The sequence below is a fragment of the Heptranchias perlo genome, chromosome 18 (genome assembly GCF_035084215.1).
Source record: "Heptranchias perlo isolate sHepPer1 chromosome 18, sHepPer1.hap1, whole genome shotgun sequence".
Lineage (NCBI taxonomy): Eukaryota > Metazoa > Chordata > Chondrichthyes > Hexanchiformes > Hexanchidae > Heptranchias > Heptranchias perlo.
Window position 1 is genome coordinate 24,083,079 of NC_090342.1, and position 22,650 is coordinate 24,105,728.

A 22,650-nucleotide genomic window follows, 5' to 3' on the forward strand; every position below is an offset into this window, starting at 1 on the left:
ATTTTTCTCTCGCAGCTACATATACAGATGTTTGACAGTTCTTGCAAAGAGTTATCAAAATAATTAATCTAAGAATTAATTTCAATATATTTATATCTCCAATGGATCTCAAGGGAAAAGAGTTACTGCTATAAGATGAATTGTTCTGTATCTATGAAAGGAACAAAAGGCTATAATATTCTTTAATAAGTCTTAATTAAATGACACCATTCAACACTAAGTAGATAATCTTTTTCTTAAATTTCTTGTAGTTCCAGTTATGCTGACTTATTTGCAAGGAATCTGTTCTCAAAATGTCCCTAGCTGCTGTTATCTATTTCAGCTTTGCGTAAAGCATGACAATTCCTGAGAACTACATCTTGACTAATCATTTAACATTGATAATTCTTTGTTTTTAAAATAATTTGATACCACTTCCCTTTGAATTGATATTCATGTAATTAAATGCTCAGTGATGTTGGTATATTCTCCTAGAATCATAGAATTATAGAAAATTTACGGCACAGGAGGCCATTCGGCCCATCGTGTCCGTGCCGGCCAAAAACGAGCCACCCAGCCCAATCCCACTTTCCAGCACTTGGTCTGTAGTCTTGTAGGTTATGGCACTTCAGGTGCATATCCAGGTACTTTTTAAATGAGTTGAGGGTTTCTGCCTCTACCACCCATTCAGGCAGTGAGTTCCTCTGTGCAATTTGTAATAAAACCTCATTAAAAACATCCAGTGATGTCATCCATGACGGCTGCCTCAAAAAAAAATTCTGCCATAACCTCAAATTATTAATTATTTGAATTATTATCCACCTTGACCATGGATTAACTAATTTCCAAAATCCAGTAATATATCTTTTAGTAGCTACAAAAAACTATTCAAGTTATCCAAAAATAGTGAGAAATTTATCAAATCTTACAGCACCGTCTTCAGTTCTGAGCTTCTAGTTGTATATCAAGGTGCCTGACCCTGAACAGTAGCAAATATGATACTCATATCGAAGGAAGAAGTTACAAAGTTTGCAAAGATAAGGGCAGCGAAACTAAAGAAATGGAAATGGAAATTATTCTTCAGCAAGTAGTCACTGCCTTCAGGAAGGGAAGGAAGAAATGTAACTTGGTTGAGAAAATTGGCAAGGAAACAGACTTAAAAGAAATATCTATTATATTTCAAAACCAGTGTGTGGTCGCAACATTCTAATGATTTTGCACTTGTAAGTGGCACTGTGAGTTTATGACACCTAATGTTACATGACTGTAAATCAACTGAACACAAACCCTTTCTGCCTAAGCAAACAGTATAATTAAAAATCTCCACTCAGTGGCACAGCAGTGCTGTTACATACTAACGGCAATATCTTACTAAATGCCAGTAAATGAAAAGTAAATATCTCACTCCCCAGCCCACAGCAGAGAAAGTAAGGGAACAGGAGAAATAACAGAGATGAATATGGAATACTAGGACACCATGTCACCTGAAGCAGTCAAGACAGAATGCAGATGGAAACGGAAACTGGAGGCACAGGTAGTGTCAACAGCTGGCACTCACCCCACCCCTCCACCCCACTTATCAAACAGCTGGCACTCTCTCTCCTCCCCCCCCTCCACACCCCGCATGCCCCAACCGAGCAGCTTTTGAACAGCTGACACTCTCCCCCCACCCACTGAACAGCTTTTCAACAAGTAGAATCCTTCTCACACTAAGCAGCTTTTGGGCAACTGGAACTGACTCCCACTAAGCACCTGATAACGTCCTCTCCCCTTTAGTGAGGAGATTTTCAATAACTGCCCCCGCCATGAAAAGCCTTTCAATCACTGAAACTCCCTCCCCCACAATGAACAGTTTACCACCCAATTCCACGCTCACCCCTCCTCTCTCTTTTCTCTCCCTCTCCCTCCTTCCTCTCCCTCTCCCTCAGTTTCACTCTCCTCTACCTTGCTTCCTGCCTCTTTCCCCCTCTGCCTTCTTGGTCCAATTCAATTATCCCCCCACCCTCTACCATTGCTTGATCTGAATAATGCCCGTGGTCTTGACTCTCTATGTGTAACACCATAGGAGATCAATTAGTATTTTTAAAAATTGGAACTGTACAGAGGAAAGGATGAACGACGAGGCCGCTCTGATTTTGTTCTGAAGATGGTTGACAATGAGTTTGTTAGTGAGCAGATTGTCACAAATTCAGTCCCCCCCCATAACAACTCAACAGTAATCAGAGTATTTGTGTCATGTTTTTAATGAAAGAGACAGTCTTACAACCAGTTTCAAAACTTGGGAACCTGGACATATTTTGGTTTATACTGTGTTCTACTCTAATTTTCTCCAAAAAACAGAAAGATTGTAACCAAATTTTGCATTCTGTGTATGACTGCACCTTTAAATAGGCTGAAGTGTTGCATCTTTTGGGATTGCATAAAATGGCTAGGTTGATGCGTTAGTTACTTTCCAAGTGCTAAATTGTTTTTGCAATTGGTGTACAAGTTAGTTCCCATAATCTGATTCAGAAACATTATGAATTTAGTTTTTGTTTAATTTCATTCCAGCAGTAGTGTATACGCTCCACGTTATCAATATCTTTTCAGTACCTTAGCTGAAGGATCCTACAGGCTTTTACTGACTCAAGGTGAAAGAATAATATAGGAAGGGAGCAACCATGCCATTATTTTGAGTGTACAGTTCCAGTTATGAAACATGACAATTCACTACAATTAGTTTTATATTTTTGCCTCCAGTATATACTTCAGACTGTGCATAACCATCTCTGAAATAATACTAGTGAGTGAAGAGTAAAATATGATCTAAATTCTATGGAGGGGGACTCTAAAGTACAGAAAATTAGTTGCACCTTTTTGTTTCATTGAATTAAATAGCTTCCTCTTTAAACTGGCTTGGTTGCTCACTTAAATTTCTTCCTGTGCTCTATTGTTAGAACAGCAAGCAACTGAGTGCTCAAATTGATACACGTATTGCTCTGGAAAGCTGAGCCGGTAAGATGTCACTGGTGTTACAAAATGATAGGAAATTCAAGTTTGGTTCCTTGGGTACTGAAAGGGTTTTTTCATTCCAGTCTTCCTGCTCATCATCATGCTTTCCCTGACCTGTCCAATTTGAACCATGTTTGGTCCAAACATGGACAAAAGAGCTGAATTCCAGAGGTGAGGTGAGAGTGAATGCCCTTGACATCAAGGCAGCATTTGACCGATAGTGGCATCAAGGAGTCCTAGTAAAATTGAAGTCAATGGGAATCGGGGGAAAACTCTCCAGTGGCTGGAGTCGTACCTAGCACAAAGGAAGATGGTAGTGGTTGTTGGAGGCCAATCATCTCAGCCCCAGGACATTGCTGCAGGAGTTCCTCAAGGCAGTGGCCAAGGCCCAACCATCTTCAGCTGCTTTATCAATGACCTTCACTCCATCATAAGGTCGGAAGTGGGGATGTTCGCTGATGATTCACAACCCCTCAGATAATGGAGCAGTCCGTGCCCGCATGCAGCAAGACCTGGACAAAATCCAGGCTTGGGCTGATAAATGGCAAGTAACATTCGCGCCAGACAAGTGCCAGGCAATGACCATCTCCATCAAGAAAGAGTCTAACCACCTACCCTTGACATTCAACGGCATTACCATCAACGAATCCCCCACCATCAATATCCTGGGGGTCACCATTGACCAGAAACTTAACTGGACCAACCACATAAATACTGTGGCTAGAAGAGCAGGTCACAGGCTGGGTATTCTGCAGCGAGTGACTCACCTCCTGACTCCCCAAAGCCTTTCCACCATCTACAAGGCACAAGTCAGAAGTGTGATGGAATACTCTCCACTTGCCTGGATGAGTGCAGCTCCAACAACACTCAAGAAGCTCGACACCATCCAGGACAAAGCAGCCCACTTGATTGGCACCCCATCCACCACTTTAAACATTCACTCCCTTCACCATCAGCACACCGTGGCTGCAGTGTGTATCATCTACAGGATGCACTGCAGCAACTCGCCAAGGCTCCTTCGACAGCACCTCCCAGACCCGCAACCTCTACCACCTAGGAGGACGAGGACTGCAGACTCATGGGAACACCACCACCTGCACATTGCTCTCCGAGTCACACACCATCCTGACTTGGAAATATATTGCCATTCCTTCATCATCGCTGGGTCAAAATCCTGGAACTCCATTCCCAACTGCAATGTGAGAGTATCTTCACCACACAAACTGCAGAGGTTCAAGAAGGAGGCTCACCACCTTCTCAAGGGCAATTAGGGATGGGCAATAAATGCTGGCCTTGCCAGCGACACCCACATCCGATGAATGAAAAAAAATAATACTCAGCAGACACACTAATCTCTGGCAAAGAATTTCCTTTAACATGTGTCTGCAAAAAATACACAGTGGGCCTTGATGATTGGGTATACCGATTTTGCAGATACATTTAAATTGCTTGTAAAAATTTGTTATAGTTTTTATATACATCTGTAAACTAGTTTAAGTATTTCATTGGCTGTAAATTGCTTTGGGACGTCCTGAGGTCATGAAAGGCGTGATATAAATGCAAGTTATTGCTTCACTGAGGTATTTCAGGGAGATAAGCTTTTGCAGTTAACCTAATTTGATGGAGAAGTTAGTATGTTGTTTCAGCCTTATTGCCCTCAATCATTACTTATTTTTAATATATTCAAGAGTTGAGATGATTCCAGTTTCTTTTCTCTATTCAAATTGTTCTGCCAATATAGTATGTGTCTAAGTTGGACGACAGAGACACACAATCTTAGGTGCTTCGAAGAGTAACAAATGAGATCCCTTTAGCAGAGACAATTAGAGTGATTATGTAAACACTCTTCTAACTGTGGCTTTGGAAAGTGTGGAATGCTTAGTAAGAGCACAGCGAGAGCAGGACCAGTGACAGAGAGCGGCAGGGGTATAAAGCGTGGCGGCCCGAGAGCACAGCAAGAGCGGGACCAGCGATCGAGAGCGGTGGGGGTATAAAGGGTGGCGGCCCAAGGCCCGAGAGCACAGCGAGAGCGGGACCAGCGATCGAGAGCGGTGGGGGTATAAAGCGTGGCAGCCCAACGCCCGAGAGCACAGTGAGAGCAGGACCAGCGGTGGAGGTATAAAGCGTGGTGGCCCGAGGCCCGAGAGCACAGTGAGAGCGGGACCAACAACAAAGAGTGGCAGGGGTATAAATCGCAGTACCCCGGGCGCTGGGGATATAAAGTGTGGAGGCCCAAGACCTGGGTATATAAAGCGCAGAGGCCCAGGACCCAGAGGTATAAATCGCGGAGTGCCAGGACCCAGGCATATCGAGCGCCGAGGCCCAGGACCCAGGGATATAAAGCGCCAAGGCCAAGGACCCAGGGATATAAAGCGCCAAGACCCAGGACCCGGGGCTATAAAGCGCCAAGACCCAGGGATATAAAGCGCCAAGGCCCAGTACCCGGGGATATAAAGCGCCAAGACCCAGGACCCAGGGATATAAAGCGCCAAGGCCCAGTACCCGGGGATAAAAAGCGCCAAGACCCAGGACCCAGGGATATAAAGCGCCGAGGCCCAGGACCCGGGGATATAAAGTGTGGAGGCCCAGGATCCAGGGATATAAAGTGTGGAGGCCCAGGACCCGGGTATATAATGCGCCGAGGTCCAGGACCTGGGGATATAAAGTGTGGAGGCCCAGGACCCGGGGATATAATGCGCCGAGGCCCAGGACCCGGGGATATAATGCGCCGAGGCCCAGGACCCAGGGATATAATGCACCAAGGTCCAGGACCTGGGGATATAAAGTGTGGACGCCCAGGACCCGGGGATATAATGCGCCGAGGCCCAGGACCCGGGGATATAAACGCTGAGGCCAAGGACCCGGGTATATAAAGCGCTGAGGCCCAGGACCCGGGTAGACCGGGCAAATCAAATTGGCAAAAGAAGTTTGGAGGACAAGTTCATGAAATGCATTCGTGACATTTTCCTAGAACAATACGTAGTGGAACTAACCAGGTAACAGGTTATTTTAGATCTTGCTCTGGAGAAGAGTGATCATAATATGATAGAATTTCACATTGAGTTCAAGAGTAACGTACCTAAGTCCGAAACTAGGGTCTTAAACTTAAACAAATCCAATTACATAGGTATGAGGGGCGAGTTGGCTAAGGTTGATTGGGAAACTCGATTAAAAGATATGACGGTAGATAAGCAATGGCAAACATATAAAGAAATATTTCATAATTCTCAACGAAAATACATTCCATTGAGAAATAAAAACTCCACGGGAAAAGTGATCCATCTGTGGCTAACTAAAGAAGTTAAGGATAAATAAAGAGGCTTATAATGTTGCCAAGAAGTGTAGTAAGCCTGAGGATTAGGAGAGTTTTAAAAACCCCAGCAAAGGATGACCAAAAAATTGACAAAGAGGGAGAAAATAGAATATGAGAGTAAACTAGCCAGAAATATAAAAACAGATTGTAAGAGCTTCTACAAGTATAAAAAAAGGAAGATAGTAGCGAAAGTAAACATGGGTCCCTTAAAGGCTGAGACAGGAGAATTTATAATGGGGAATAAGGAAATAACAGACAATGAACAGATATTTTGTGCCTGTCTTCACAGCAGAAGACACAAAAAAAAATGCCAGAAATAGTGGGGAACCAGGGGTCTAATGAGAGTGCAGAAGTTAAAGTAATTAATATTAGTAAAGAAAAAGTACTGGAGAAATTAAAGGGACTAAAAGCCGACAAATCCCTTGAACCTGATGGCCTACATCCTATGGTTCCAAAAGGGATGGCTGCAGAGATAGTGGATGCATTGGTTATGATCTTCCAAAATTCCCTAGCTTCTAGAACGGTCCCAGTGGATTGGAAGGTAGCAAATGTAACACCACTATTCAAGAAAGCAGGAAGAGAGAAAACACAGAACTACAGGCCAGTTAGCCTGACATCAGTCATTGAGAAAATACTGGAATCCATTATTAAGGATGTGGTAACAGGGCACTTAGAAAATAAAATCGTGTATGACAAACCCATCAGAGTTTTTTGAGGATGTAACTAGCAGGGTAGATAAAGGGGAACCAGTGAATGGAGTATATTTGGATTTTCAAAAGGCATTCGATTAGGTGCCACACGAAAGGTTGTTACACAAGATAAGGGCTCATGAGGTTGGGGGTAATATATTAGGATGGATAGAGGAATGGTTAAGTGAGTGGGCAAGAAGGTGAAAGATGGAGGGAATATAATGTGGGGAAATGTGAGGTTATTCACTTTGTAGGAAGAATAGAAAAACAATAGTTTTTAAATGGTGAGAAGCTATTAAATGTTGGTGTTCAGAGGGATTTGGGTGTCCTTGTACACGAAACACAGCAAGCAATTAGGAAGGCAAATGGTATGTTGGCCTTCATTGCAAGGGGGTTGGAGTACAAGAGTAAGGAAGTCTTGCTGCAATTGGACAGGGCTTTGGTGAGACCACACCTGGAGTACTGTGTACAGTTTTGGTCTCCTTACCTAAGGAAGGATATATTTGCCTTCAAGGCGGTGCAATGAAGGCTCACTAGATTGATTCCGGGGATGAGAGGGTTGTCCTATGAGGAGAGATTGAGTAGAATGGGTCTATACTCTCTGGAGTTTAGAAGAATGAGAGGTGATCTCATTGAAACACATAAGATTCTGAGAGGGCTTGACAGGGTAGATGCTAAGAGGCTGTTTCCCCTGCCTTAAAAGTCTAGGACTAGGGGTCAGAGTCTCAGGATAAGGGGTCGGTCATTTTGGACTGAGATGAGGAGAAATTTCTTCACTCAGAGGGTTGTGAATTTTTGGAATTCTCTACCCTGGAGGGCTGTGGACGCTCAGTCATTGAGTACATTCAAGATCAATATATTTTTGGATTCTATGGAATATGGGGATCAGGTGGGAAGGTGGAGTTGAGGTTGAAGATCAGCCATGATCTTATTGAATGGTGGAGCAGGCTCGAGTGGCCGTATGGCCTACTCCTGCTCCTATTTCTGATGTTCTTAAGAGTAAATTCTGTTTTATCAGTCCATGTAGAATCGTTTGCTCTGTCCAGGGAGATTGCTAGTTGAATCCTTCATCGGTAATCTCAGGACAATTCTTTATAAACAACTGATGAATCCATTATGCCTGACCCCTGTGAATCATTTACCAGGTGTTTGTCCATAACTATAGTGACTTATATATATTTTAATAGGCTTTAAACTAAATCGTGACATTACAATTTCTAACCGACTTTCCCTTTCCCTATCTGAGCAAAATGACAGGTTCATTCACCTGGTCACATGGGAAAAAGTGATCAAGCTGATCGGACACATGAGCAATTTATGCAATTTTGAAGTAATGCTTTTTATAGAAAAAAATAATGCCTTTCTCTGTTACTTGTAATAATGTTTACAAACAAGAATCTGGGAAAATAGGATTGGCTAGCATAGAGGGGTGCCAAGCACCCTTTCACTTCTGGGGCCTGGGTTTGAATCCAACCTGGATTGATGAGATGAAAGCCTACTGTATCTGCCAGCTTTACTATATTAAAGGTGCACATTGTTATTGTTGTTGTGATAGTCCAAAGTGAATTGAGTTGGGCTGGCACAATCGAGTTGCTTGTGGCCAGGGATTCACAAACTGTCCATCATATGACACTATAGTCTAAGAGAAACCACCAAGTTAGCTGGTGAAAGAAAGAAAAAGCTTCACATTGGCACAGTAATCCACGTTCACTCTGATAACACTTTTAAGATGCATTGTTGGACTAGAGCCGTGGGAGGTATATCTAACCTGAATGTGACACTGCAGTGGGTGATGAAAGTGGAACTGGTTTCATTCCACAGCACTGACATTCACATCTTAATGAGCATAAAAATTCAGCAAAAAATAAGTAAAAACTACATGAGAGTACAATATGAGTGCATATTTAGCAAAGGTGAATTCAATCTATATGAAAAGTAGCACATGGGCCATCAAAGTGCAGAAGAATTTTAAAAGGTCACTTCAAGGTGTTGGCAGGATCTATTAAACACCAAGCAAACACAACAAATTTTATACCCAATTCACAGCAACAAGCCATTATTGCACCGTTGTGCTCCCAGCAGGGAGCCTTGCTCACCAGTAGCACATATCAGAAATTTGGGTGGATACTACATGTGATTCTCTAGCTATTTAAATTAAAAGTCCAAAAATTGCATGCATCATATGTACAACTTTCTAATATGTGCTCCTGACAGGAGAGGCCTCATGCCAGGTATACAAATTCAACAAATTACCATTATATTCCAGTTATGCCTATAACATATTCATTTGGGTCATTGATCAGAATTAAAAGCCAATTATCATACAGCTATCCCAGATGACTCATTTGTATGTGTTTTGGACCTTGTGTGTGATTTCCCCTTCAAATTATCCTCACACAATGGGCCTGATTTTACCAGGCCTGCGGGTTTCCGGCGGGTTGGGTTTCGGGAGCGTGGTCAACACGCTCGGTGAAATTAGTGGGTTGCCCGCGCGATCGTAGCAGGCAACACACTAATAGGAATCAATTACCTGCTCCTCCGTGGTCCGCGGCGCTGGTCTGCACGTCGGGCGGGCTGCGCATGCGCAGTACGATCTGTCAGCTGGAGGCTCTCTAGTTAAAGGGGCAGTCCTCCACTGACAGATGCTGCAACCAATGGAACCAATTGCAGCATGGAGCAGCCCAGGGGGAAGGCTGCTCCCAGTTTAATGATGCCTCACCCCAGGTATCATCAGATGGGGTGAGGAGGAGGGGGAGGACACAGATCTTCCACCCGGCGGTCGGGAGGAAGCGGCCTGCCTCTGCCACCAAGAAGGCCTGGCTCGAGGTGGCAGAGGGGGTCACCTGCGCCACCAACATATGGCCCACCTGCATACAGTGCAGGAGGCGCTGCAATGACCGCAGTAGGTCAGCCACAGTGAGAACACGAAGTCTTTCCCCTACACTCCGTCTGCCACAACACTGCCCCCACCCCACATCTCCTTCGGCACCGCCAACACTACTCTGTCACATCACCCTTCATACCCACTCAAACCCCATCCTCATCTTACCTCCACCGACTCACCTCGCCAGTACTCATCCTGCCACTAACACGCAACCCAATCCTCATACAATCTCATTGCTCCATCCCATACTCACCCTCTCGTGCATCTCCCTCACGGCCAGCCTCACTCAACCTGCCACCACCTGTGCTGCAGCCACAGGGCATGCATCACATATGTGCAGTAGGCAGCGTAAGGCAAACGTGTCGTGAGCATGAAGTGGGTGCACAAGGGTGTCTGAGGGTTTGTCATGGGTGTTACCTATATTGAATTTCAGAGCAACAAACAGCACACATTATATTGACACCACCACTGCCACGTCTCCGCGAATCCTGTCCGCTGTGTCCAATAATGCCCGCTCCTGGGTACCACTATGAGGACCCACCACTGATGCCACCCATCGTGTTACTGCAGAGTAGGTGCAGGTGTATTTGCAGGGCTCGTCCGCGCAGACGACTGAGAGACATCGGCGGTGTAGCCGGCTGCACCCTGGAAGGATGCGGAGGAGAAGGTGTGGAGGGCAGTGGTGACTTTGACAGCGACAGGTAAGCAGTTGGTGCTGGGGCCAGCCAGGAGCAGCTCGGCATGAAAGAGGCTGCAGATCTCCACGACTACATGTCGAGCGAATCTGCGCCTCCCTGTGCACTGCTGCTCGGAGAGGTCCGGGGAGCTGCGCCTCGGTCTGTGGACCCTGTGGCGAGGGTAGTGCCCTCTGCGACGCGTCTCTCTCTGCGGTAGCCCTCCCTCCTGCTGTGCAGGTGGGCGTGCAACAACACCGTGTTGGGGGGCTCCACGTCTCTGCGGCGGACCGCGTGGACTGCGAGGCTGCTGGGGCTGGTCATGCTGTTCGTCCTCCGAGGGTGTCCACACACCACCCATTTGGCAGGTGTTGGTCTGAAGGGTTGTGCAGGGTAGGTGGGTGGTTCCTCGGACTGGGGCTGCGGTTTCGTGTCGGTCTGTCCTCTGGCTTGGCGGGGGGTGGTGGGGGGCAGGGGTTGCCCTATGTGACGCGGTGGCCTCCTGCGTGGGTGAGGGCTCTCCCCCGTGGAGTGCACCTTGGCACCTGCCACAGGCTGCTGGCTGCAACACGCCTGGTTGGAGAGAGACTGTTTCACCCAGTGTGTGAAACTCACTGCCTTGAACCTAAAATCCCACACTTCCTCTTTTGACAGCTGATTCAGCTCATTAACTGACCTCAACAAGCAAGGTAAGTACACTCAAGTGGAACCCCGCTGGCTTTAATTGCCTGCGGGATTCCCACCAGCGGGGCTTGCGTGCGCAGCCCCGCACGTCAGCGCGGTATCCGGAAGTGGCCGGGATTTCGTCGCGATCCGGTCACGTGACCGGATATCGGGATTTTCGGGGGCCCCCCCCGCTGGAAACCCGACAGAAACCCGACGCCAAAATCGAGCCCAATGTTTCTAAATTTCATTCAATGCCTTGTACATTTGGCATATCCTTAATTATGAAAATATATGATAATACATAAGAAATTGCCATTTATGAAAGTATACATAGAATGCATAGTCTGTCCTTTCCCTTAGAGGGATATCAATATTATTGCTTTCTTTTAGTAATATTAATTTAGTATTTCACTCTTCCATGACTGCATGACACAGTTTAAGTGGTTGATCCTCCCACTACCATAACCTGGACGCTTAAACGTGGAAAATTATAGGAAGATTCTTAGAATAGAGATAAGTTTTGTCACATTGGCCTGAATTTTTCTGTAGGACAGATTCACCACCAGAGGAGGGTCAGGCAAGACTTCCACCCACTGCCTCGGCCCCACCATGACCCATTTTCCTGGATCAAGCCTCTTTAACTACACAGGACAGACTTCCAGCTAAAACACCGCACCAATAGGGAGACTGCTAGGGAGGAAGATGCAGTGAATGTCCCAGAAGAGGTGCATGAACATTTAAAGGTGGTAGATGTCCCCTGTAGACGTGAAAACAAATAGGAGCTTAGGTCTTAGACTGAGCTGAGGCCTAAATAAGGTGTCTTTGAGGCTTGAGGACAGGTGAGGTGCTCACTACTGGACCTTGTCACACCAAAACAGCTTCAGCGTGCCTTCTGCCGCTACTCCAAGATCTACTGCTCCTCCTCTCCCAGTGGTCCCCCTGGACTTGGTGTAATAGCAGTGGAAGACAGGGAAATCAGCTGGGTTTCTGGGCCCCACCTCCCCATTCTCATCTATATGGGGTGGGGTGGTCAAGGAGTGGCCAGGCTCTTTCCCTGCTGCAGTGCAAGAAGGTATATTCACGGTGGCTCCAGTAGAGACAGGGATGCAGTGGTAAGCCTCCTGTCCCAACTTCCCTTGATATTCTGCCACTATACCGCCTGATTATGGGTGGCATAGTAGAGGAAAATCCAATCAATCTCTTTATTCCAATGGTAGCCTCATAGATCCATTTACCTAATATGAAACTGTTACAGTCTTTGTAATTGAGGAGGTCTTCACAATCCATTCATATTTAGTATAAATTATTGAACACTACGTTAAAAAAAAACTTTGTTAACATAATTTTATCACGTACCTTTCTAACATCTCAGAAAGTTCGTCTGCAGAGTCAGATGAAGGAATCTGATAGATGTCTGACAGTTCCAACTTCTGCCTGTAGCCTTTTCTCAAAATGGGTCTTGGCCATCTGAGGAACGTAAATATAAAAAAAAGCTCATTTTAAAATAAAAACATGACACACGCCATAGCGCATTGGGACACAATTTAAATTTAGTTGAAATCTGCCTGAGTATGGAGCTGCTGCCTTCTTTTCAGTCAGTACTGCAAAGAAGTTTTAAAATCATGTTGCCTTACACAGAGATAGTTCCACATTTGTGACGACTTTGACTCTGTGGGTCTACAGACGTCCAAGGGGGGGAAGTTAGTCAGAGAGTTGAGACATCAGGTCAAGATCGTGTAGGGTGTTCTACTCCTAGTCTCCAAAGAAACTGCAGGAGGAAGAAATAATTCTTTGTGCTTTCTCCACAGATGAAGCGAAATGGATAATGTGATATTAATTACATTCATTATTGGGGAGTATAATATGTCAGGGACTTAGAAAATGTAAAATGTGCCATAAGTGAATAATGTCCAATTTACGGTACTGTGGTAAATGCTTACACGAGACAGGCAGATAAAATGAGAATGAGAGATAGGGAGTGATAGATAACATAACGGGGGTAGAAACTAGACCAGAGGAGGGTATCTTCAGGACAAGACAATTACATTCGGATGCTGTGGGATGGGTAGGTGCGATAACGGGGGTGTTCAGAACAAGAATGTCAATTTCGAATCAGTAGATGTTGAGACTATAAAGAAACATACACGTCATAATGAACGTGCACTGGCCAAACTGGTCGATGCACCAGTCCTAATCGCAATCAATGAGCTAGCACAGGAGGAATGATATACAATATTGCCAAGTTTTTCACTCAGACGCAGGATAAAATAAATGAGATGATATACAAAGGAAACGAGCGAGCAAAGGGAATATTTGTATGGCATACGGAGCATATATGCTTTTGTTTATTGATCAAATGCTGATATTTTTGATTCAACGTGAAGTCCCGGATATGTTAAGGGACTATGACCTTGTTCGTTGGTATTCTAAGCGAAATGGTGAAACAAATGTGATGATTGAAGTTCCACCTGTATCAACAATCTGCAATCTGGGGTATGCTACTATTCACCCAATGGGCCAAGTTAGGGATAAGAATAAACCTTGATTTTTACCCTATCGTTACCTAACGTGGATGTTACAACCCAAGTACTTACTGAATTGGCAGTACCACATTCTGTGGAATATTTTGGGAGATGTGTATCAGCAAAGGGTAAACTCGTCTAAGTTAACGGTGTATGACAGGAAAACTGCATCTTGGATGCTCTGTACTTTACTACCGACTATCTAACTGTTGTGTCAAGCAGGGGAACCGATACCTGGGCCGATGTGAATGTTTCCCTGCACAGGTGCCTGAATGCAGACGGTGCAGACATGATCTAATATTGAGACTAATGTAATTAAAACTTTAAAATGGGAGATGCCCACGTGTTTATGAAGGACCGGTGAACAAACTTGTCGTGACGCAAACACAAGAAGCTTGTTATAATTTGCAGTTAGAGATTATTCCTGCTCTGTTAAATTTTTTCTTGTGTATCTTTTGTCTTCTGATTTATGCAATTGAATGCATGTATATTTTTATCACCCTAAGAGAAATGGTGTTCAATTTTACTAAGCACAATCGTGAAGAAATTTAGGTGAACTCACAGAGACAATGGGAATATGATAAAACAATACACAACCAATTAAAGGGATTACTTAAACGAATGAATAGGCAGACAGGGATGTTATATCAGAACAAGGAGAGTCCCTGGTATCAATAAAAGAACTGGCAGAGAGATAGGTTAGGGATATTGGCAATCATTCAGAATAACAAAGACTGAAGGCAATTATGTATGGAGGGTTTTTACAATGTTCAGATTCAAAAGGGGGTTAAATGCTATAGAAAACAATTGGATCCCAAATTTTATGTTGGACAAACAAATGAAAATCTGAAAATCAGATGGGAATATGGATTGGTGTAGGGTGCGAAGACTTGGATTGGGATATTATGCTAAGAAGCTTTGCAAGTAAAGTGAAATTGCTTTGTGACTGATTCCTGTGGTAGTGTCAATACCATTGCTATCTGCTGATGTAAAACCAATGAAATTATTTAAAGTGGAATCGATGGGCTTGTTGAAGGATGATATACATAAGGAATCTATAAATTATCCGAAGATCAAAGATATCAGTAATGGGGAAAAGAAGGGTTCTGGATTGCACTAAACACTTCCTGCTGTTTCAGGAAAAGTAGAAAGCAAAATACTGCGGATGCTGAAAATCTAAAATAAAAACAGAAAATGCTGGAGAAGCTCAGCAAGTGAGGTGGCTTCTGTGGAGAAAGAAACAGAGTTAACGTTTCAGGTCGAAGACCTTTCGTCATCTAATTAGAAGTTATTAACCAAAATAAATGAGGGTAACTTGGACCTGATCAATGAGGGGTCAGGGGGTCTCTTATCCTTTAAGTCCAGGGTGTCCATGAAAGCCGGCATAAGATTAATGAAATCATATACAATCAAGAGACCATTGCATCTCAGGCCTCTAAGGCAGTGGTGTGCAGCATATATCTGAGCCATTGGCAGGAACATAAGAACATAAGAAATAGGAGCAGGAGTAGGCCATACGGCCCCTCGAGCCTGCTCCACCATTCAATCAGATCATGGCTAATCTTCAACCTCAACTCCACTTTCCTGCCCAATCTCCATATCCCTTGATTCCTCTAGAGTTTCCTAGGAGAGAATAGCAAAAGTGCTGAGAGACATAGCTGAGGGAAAATTACCCACTTGGATAATGAGTGAACAATTGATCAAGTGATTACCTGGCGAAACTAACCTGTGTCTAGCAAGACACTTTGTGAAGCTGCATATTGCCAAAGTGCTTTGCAAACTGCGTGGAGCCCAGGAAATCTTCGAGCTATTGATTGAGCTCCCTAGACTAGGCAACCAATCTGGAATACCTCTATTTGCTGTATAGTCTTTGGGGCGGTTGGAAGCAACCACCTTGACTGAATTCTATCAACCCCCGCCATATTTGGTCTTGGGAGACCAGTGAGGGGCAGTGAAGCTTCAACTTTGTGTTCAACGGGGTGATGCCTGGGCTTGTGAAATTAATTACACTCAGGATCACCAGTCATGTGGATGTACGTTTGCCAATGGATCACCCCTCTGTGACATGTGGGTAACGCCCCAGTGGCAGGCTACCCATATTGCCTACCAAGGAAGTAGGAAATACTGGTGCACGACCACCAAGACGACCTTCAGACAAGGAGGTAAGGAGTGTCCATTAACATAGTCACAGTGTAACCCCCTCCCATGAGTTCGAACTAGGGTCCCAACAAGTCGCTCTGGTAACTATAGTTGATCGTGATGTCACCAGGCTGAAGATCCATGGAAACTTGATGGAGGAAGTATTACAAGTTGTAATTCGATTTGGGGACCCCATTCCCCCTTTATTATTCAGTCTTAAAAGCATCTTGGATAGAAGTGTTACCTCTCAGAAACATCTGGTCAAAATGCAGCAGAATAACAAGGAAATAGAGAAAGGTATACAAACACTTGGAGCTAAATCATGGTGGGAGAATGTCTATAATGCTGGTGAATCCCCATGGGCTTGTTCAGCATCGTATGCTTTCCTGATCATACAAGTCCTGGTCACCGAGGGGGTAATTTTAACCCCCAATGGTTGGGTTGGGGGCGGGTGGGAAGGTAAAAATTGTAAAAATATAATACCCAACCCCAACCTGCCCACTTCCGGTTTTAACGGAGGCGGGAAGTGGGGCAGGCGACCAATCTGCTTTCAGGAGGCGAGTCGGTCAGTAAAATCTTTTAAGGAGGCTGCGGGCCTCCATTTTAATAGCTTTTTTATTTTTAACTCCTGGGGGGGCAAGGATTCCCGAGCCTTCTGATTCACATCACGTAACAGGAGGTGAAAAAGGCCGGATCAACTGATAAGTGCCTTTATTGCACTGGATGTGGGCCTAGAGGAGAAGTGTTTCCTCCAGGTCCAACAAGCATACCTGCCACAATCCTGTCCACTTTGCCCTGCCACCTTCAATGATTTGTGCACATACACACTGAGATTATACTCACTTGACTTCCTGCAGTGCACTAGAACTCATAGGGTTCATATGAGGACTCGTATCGCAGGAAGAAGAGAAGATAGTTTGTTATACAAATTGGTATCTGCACTAAATATTTTTATTAGAATTTAATTTAATTTGGTTTTTAAAGAAAACACAAAATTAATATTAATTGAATGAAGCAATAATTCAACAGTGGAGTGTAAAGTTATATAGGGATTATTTGGCACTCATAGTTGCTCTAATGTGATAAATATTAGTTCATCCATTTCAAGACCTCGCATAAACTGTTTCAGCAAGGTTACGAATCCCATTTATCACAACAATACTGGAGATAGTGGCAAATAGATTGAGCGTGTCACTTATCATGAACAGTTCTAAAAGCAATCAGCAATAGACAGATAAATAACAATAAGTGTTAATTGTATCCATGTGATTGATATCAATTAGTGTTAATTGTATTCAGGTGGTGCGGATCAATTGAGAACTCTCTTGTATCCATTTATCAGAGAGCCGGTCTAGGGTGTGGTGTGGGTGTAATGTGGAGCACTGTGAATGAAGGCTTGGAAGCAACTGAAGACTAGGCTCTACTATTATATCCGTCACCACCTGGCTATCCAATTTATAGCAGTAAGTGCTCATTCTACCCATTTTCCAAACCTTGCCAGAAGTTGAGGATGTAACTGGCAGGGTAGATAAGGGGGAACCAGTGGATGTAGTATCTTTGGATTTTCAAAAGACATTTGATAAGGTGCCACATAAAAGGCTGTTACACAAGGTAAGGGCTCATGGGGTTGGGGTAATATATTAGCATGGATAGAGGATTGGTTAAAGGACAGAAAACAGAGAGTAGGGATAAATGGGTCATTTTCAGGTTGGCAGGCTGTAACTAGTGGGGTGCCCAAGGATCGGTGCTTGGGCCTCAGCTATTTACAATCTATATCAATGACTTAGATGAAGGCACCGAGTGTAATGTATCCAAGTTTTCTGATGACACAAAGCTAGGTGGGAAAGTAAGCTGTGAGGAGGACACAGAGTCTGCAAAGGGATATGGACAGATTAAGGGAGTGGACAATGAGGTGGCAGATGGAGTATAATGTGGGGAAATGTGAGTTTATTCACTTTGGTAGGAAGAATAGAAAAACAGAATATTTTTTAAATGGTGAGAAACTATTAAATGTTGGTGTTCCAAGAGACTTGGGTGTCCTCATACAAGAAACACAAAAAGTTAGTATGTAGGTACAGCAGGCAATTAGGAAAGCAAGTGGCATGTTGGCCTTTATTGCAAGGGGGTTGGTGTACAAGAGTAAGGAAGTCTTACTACAGTTGTACAGGGCTTTAGTGAGACCTCACCTGGAGTACTGTGTACAGTTTAGGTCTCCTTATCTGAGGAAGGATGTATTTGCCTTGGAGGCGGTACAACGAAGGTTCACTAGATTGATTCCTAGGATGAGAGGGTTGTCCTATGAAGAGGGGTTGAGTAGAATGGGCCTATACTCTCTGGAGTTTAGAAGAATGAGAGGTGATCCTATTGAAACATATAAGATTATGGGAGAGCTTGACAGGGTAGATGCTGAGAGATTGTTTCCCCCGGCTAGAGAGTCTAGAACTAGGGGGCATAGTCGCAGAATAAGGGGTCGGGCATTCAAGACTGAGATGAGGAGGAATTTCTTCATGCAGAGGGTTGCGAATCTTTGGCATTCTCTACCCCAGAGGGCTGTGGATGCTGAGTCATTGAATATATTCAAGGCTGAGATGGATAGATTTTTGGACTCTGGGGGAATCAACGGATATGGGGATCGTGCAGGAAAGTGGATTTGAGGTTGAAGATCAGCCATGATCAGGCTCGAGGGGCCATATGGTCTACTCCTGCTCCTATTTCTTATGTTCTTAAGTCTAACTTTAAACAGGAAAAAAAAGCTTCTGTTATTTAGGTTTATGTCCTGGGTTCAGATCAATCTTTATCTCTGAACAAAGTTTGCCAAGAATCAGAATTCCATTGTAGGAAAAGAAGTTAAAGTAGATGAGGATATCATCTTAGCAAGAATTAGGAATCCCAAAACAGATCAAGCTCTTGGTCCTGATGACATCTACCCGAGAATGCTTAGAGTTGGGATCTGTGGTTTACGAGCCCCTTATCTATATGTTTAACATCTCGCTAGAGTTGGGGATTGTTCCCTTGGACTGGAGGGAGGCTCATGAAGTATCAGTTTTCAAAAAGGGCAACAAGTCAGAACCAAGGAACTATAGGCCTATTAGTTTAAATTCAAACATAGGTAAGATGCTGGAAGGGATCATGAGATGTTCTTTGTGAACACCCGGATAGAGAAGGAGTTATTAGAGACACTCAAAACAGCTTCTGGAAAAGGTTGTGTCTTACCAATCTGATTAAATTTTTTCAAGAAATTACAAATTTGGTGGATGAAGGTAACCCTGACATTGTACATGTGGATTTTCAGAAAGTTTTGATAAGGAGCCACACAATAGGTTACTCTACAAGATAAAATCTTGTGAAATTGGTGGGAAGATGTTAGATTGGATTAAGAATTGGCTGCATTCCCATAGGCAGAAAGTGGTTATTAAAGGATATGGATCTGCTTGGAGACTGGTTACCAGTGGTGTACTGCAGGAATCAATGTTAGGGCCATTACTTTTTACAATCTTCATTAATTACCTGAATGTAGGCATTGGGGGAAGTCCTCAAGTTTGCAGATGTTTCAAAGGTCTGTGCGAGTGTAGGACTGCGGATGAAAATAAACTACTACAAGTGTATCTTGATACAATGGGGGGAGAGGCCCACGTTTGGCAAATGGTATTTAATGTAGATAAATGTAGAGTTATGCATGTGGGCAGGGCCAATGCCAAGTATATTAATACCCTACAGGATATAAAACTAAAGTCTGTTGGGAAATAGATCTTGGTGTTATAGTACATAATTTTCTTAAGGTTCACGACCATTGCCATCATGTGATAGCCAAAGCAAATATGGTATTAGGTTGCATTGCTGTAACAATTCAATATAAAGCAGAAAGCACAATTTGTTCTTATATAAGACCTTGGTTAGGCCTCACGTAGAATACTGTGTCCAATTTTGTTCCCCTCACATTATGCGTGATATAGAGGCTTTGGAAAAGGTTCAGAGGAGGGCCACGAGAATGATACCAAGTTTAAAGCATCTCAGTTACCTTGATAGGCTGACAATGCTAGATCTATTTACTTTATGGATGTGTAGACTCAGAGGGATTTGGCTGAGGTGTTTAAAATAATGAAAGGACTAGATGGTGTTCGTACAGGTAGATTATTTTAATTAGGTAGGTTTGGGAGAATCAGGGGTCATGCGTACAAGTTACACAAGGGTAGATCGAGGATAGATGTCAGACGTGCTTCTTTTCCCAGAGGATCGTGGACCAATTGAACAGGTTGCCGGCTTATGCATTGAGTACTGATTCGCTGCAAACCTTTTTTAAAAAAAGAGCTGGACCAGTTCCTGACTGGGGTGGAAACCAGTGTACAAAAGCTGGAAGAGATAATAAGAAATATAAATCATGGTCAATGTAATGTCGAGGACCTCAGTCACCTTGAGGGCGGTGAGATTTTTTTTCTCCCTAAATTGGCCTTGGATTTTTTATCTTTTTTTTATCCTCTCCCAGGAGATTATATGGCTGCTGGAGGCTGGGGGGTGTTGGGAATCATGATGCTAAAGGCATCACAACTGTGTGGGGCAGGCTGAATTGACCAGCTGGACTTTTCCTGTCCATTATTTTCATATGTTTTGCACCTTTAAGACACAGACGTGTTCCTTTTTAATGTACCAATGATTAAAACTGAATCATGTACATTTCAAAATATCGGCCTTTTTGAAAATTGAACAGGTGCATTGGTCCAAAATAAAGTCGCGCATACACAAAATGTGTTCGTCAGGTTCACAATAGTGAAAATATAGCTCCACACGATACTTAACCAATTGAATGTTGAGACAAAATTTTAACAACAACCAAACTAGAATCGAGCAACTTGCTAATAATGGTACAAAAGACTATTCTGCTGTGAGCACGAGACCTGTTGGCAAGTCTGCTATGCAATGCATTTTACTTTTAGGACATGCCATGGAGCCCCACTTCTATTACCTCTGTAAAAATGAAATGCATATGCAAATATATGGACATGTACATGTATTAAATCATCACATGAATAAACCTATTTCTCATGCGTTCATACTCATTTGATAACCTTCATGAGGCTGGATGCAAACCTAGCATTGGTGGTTATTAGTATTATTATGAATAGGAGGAATGGACAGATCTAGCATGGTAGAAAAGTGAATGAGGAACTATGAAAGATCATATTATTTGGACAGGACCCTATTTTGATCTAATACAATTTCATCAGGTTTCCCTCTTCCAAAAAAAGGATGGGGGTAAAATGAAACATTTGAAATTTCTGATGTTTCCAGATAGTGAGTTGCTTCAAGTAGAGATGCAAAGTAAATATAGAGGATCTTTTCAAAAGGAAGGAATGGGCTCAAATGTCAGGGGAGGGAATCATTCCTGGCCTGGTCCCAGTATCCCGTTAGAGAGCAACAGGATTAGAAGCACTGGGAGCAAAGTGCTTGGTGATATTAATTGATGTAAAACTTGCTTTTTTTTAACAAGCAAATATATTTTTATTGCTATTTTTAAAATTTATTATCAACACTAAAGCAGATTACCTTGTTGCTCTTTGTAAGACCTTGCTGTGTGCAAAATTGGCCGCCATGTTTCCCTACACTGCAACAGTGACTACACTTAAAGTGCTTAATTGGATTTGAAGTGCTTTGGTATATCCTGAGGTCATGAAAGGTGCTCAAAAATGAAAGATCTATCTATCTAAATGCACAACAAGATCATTCTGTACTGTAACTTAAAATCTTGTCTGAACACTTTTTTCTCGTGATACAGGGGCTTCACCTAGGTTGCATTATTGTAGCTAAGACAGAAAATATTTTTGTGATGAATCATCCCACGGGGGAGAAATTGGACATCGATGTGTCTGTTTTTCATCTTACGATAATTCAGCACAGCATTGAAGTATTAGCCTAGATTATGTACTCACATCTACAATTGAGTCTTAATCCCACAACCTTATGACTGAGACAAGAGTGTTACCAAATGAACCAAACTGACATAAGAATAGGTACAATATCTAGTCTATTAACATGTTAAAAATCTTGCATTTGCATGCAACTCCTGTCAACTTTTTCCATTATAAAATCTTATGTCCACATTAAAGTATAAGAGTCTCACTTTGAGTCCCACTGTCAATGATACCTTAAGGAAAATAGATACAATATCTAATCTACTAACATATCAAAAAACTTGCATCTGCTTGCACTTCCTGTCGACTTTTTCCATTATAAAATCTTCTATCCACAACTATAATGGAAACTGCCTACATAAAATTTGTCAGGCTGTAATTAACACAGTGACCCCAGTTAAGCTGCTGCAGCTCCACCAATGCCAGAAGGATGTAATTACAGCATGACAAGTTTACATAGGCAGTTTCCATTATAAATGTGGGCATAGGAATTATAATGGAAATACAAAAATAACCACAGAACGTATGACTTTAAAGTGAGGACTGAATGATGTCTGCATGTCCAGTTCAATTAACCCCCATCCTCTGATCCATCTTCACCTGAAGACTACAATTGGCCTTGGTTTCCTGGGTGCAACACCACGGGACAACAACTAGTATAATAAGTTGCATTACGTTCACTGAACGGTTTTTCCCTATATACAGTATTTGCCATCTTTTCCTATGTCTATGCTGCACATTCGCTGTATGCCATTTAAGATGCAAGATTATTGCAGGAAAAGTACAGTTTTAATGAATGGTTACACTGAAAATGTTAATTTGTTTAATCTCTTTACAGATGCTGACTGATCTGTGTATAGTTACAATGGTTTGGTTGGTCCCATATG

General features: G+C 43.2%; 1 protein-coding gene across 1 annotated transcript in view; it reads right to left on the reverse strand.

Moving 5' to 3' along the window:
- The window catches only part of cftr (CF transmembrane conductance regulator), a 117,641-nt gene that overhangs the window by 86,412 nt on the left and 8,579 nt on the right, over window positions 1–22,650 (reverse strand). Inside the window, exon 2 of the mRNA XM_067999536.1 lies at window positions 12,553–12,663. Within this exon, the coding sequence (XP_067855637.1) occupies window positions 12,553–12,663 (111 nt within the window). The remainder of the gene's footprint in view (window positions 1–12,552; window positions 12,664–22,650) is intronic.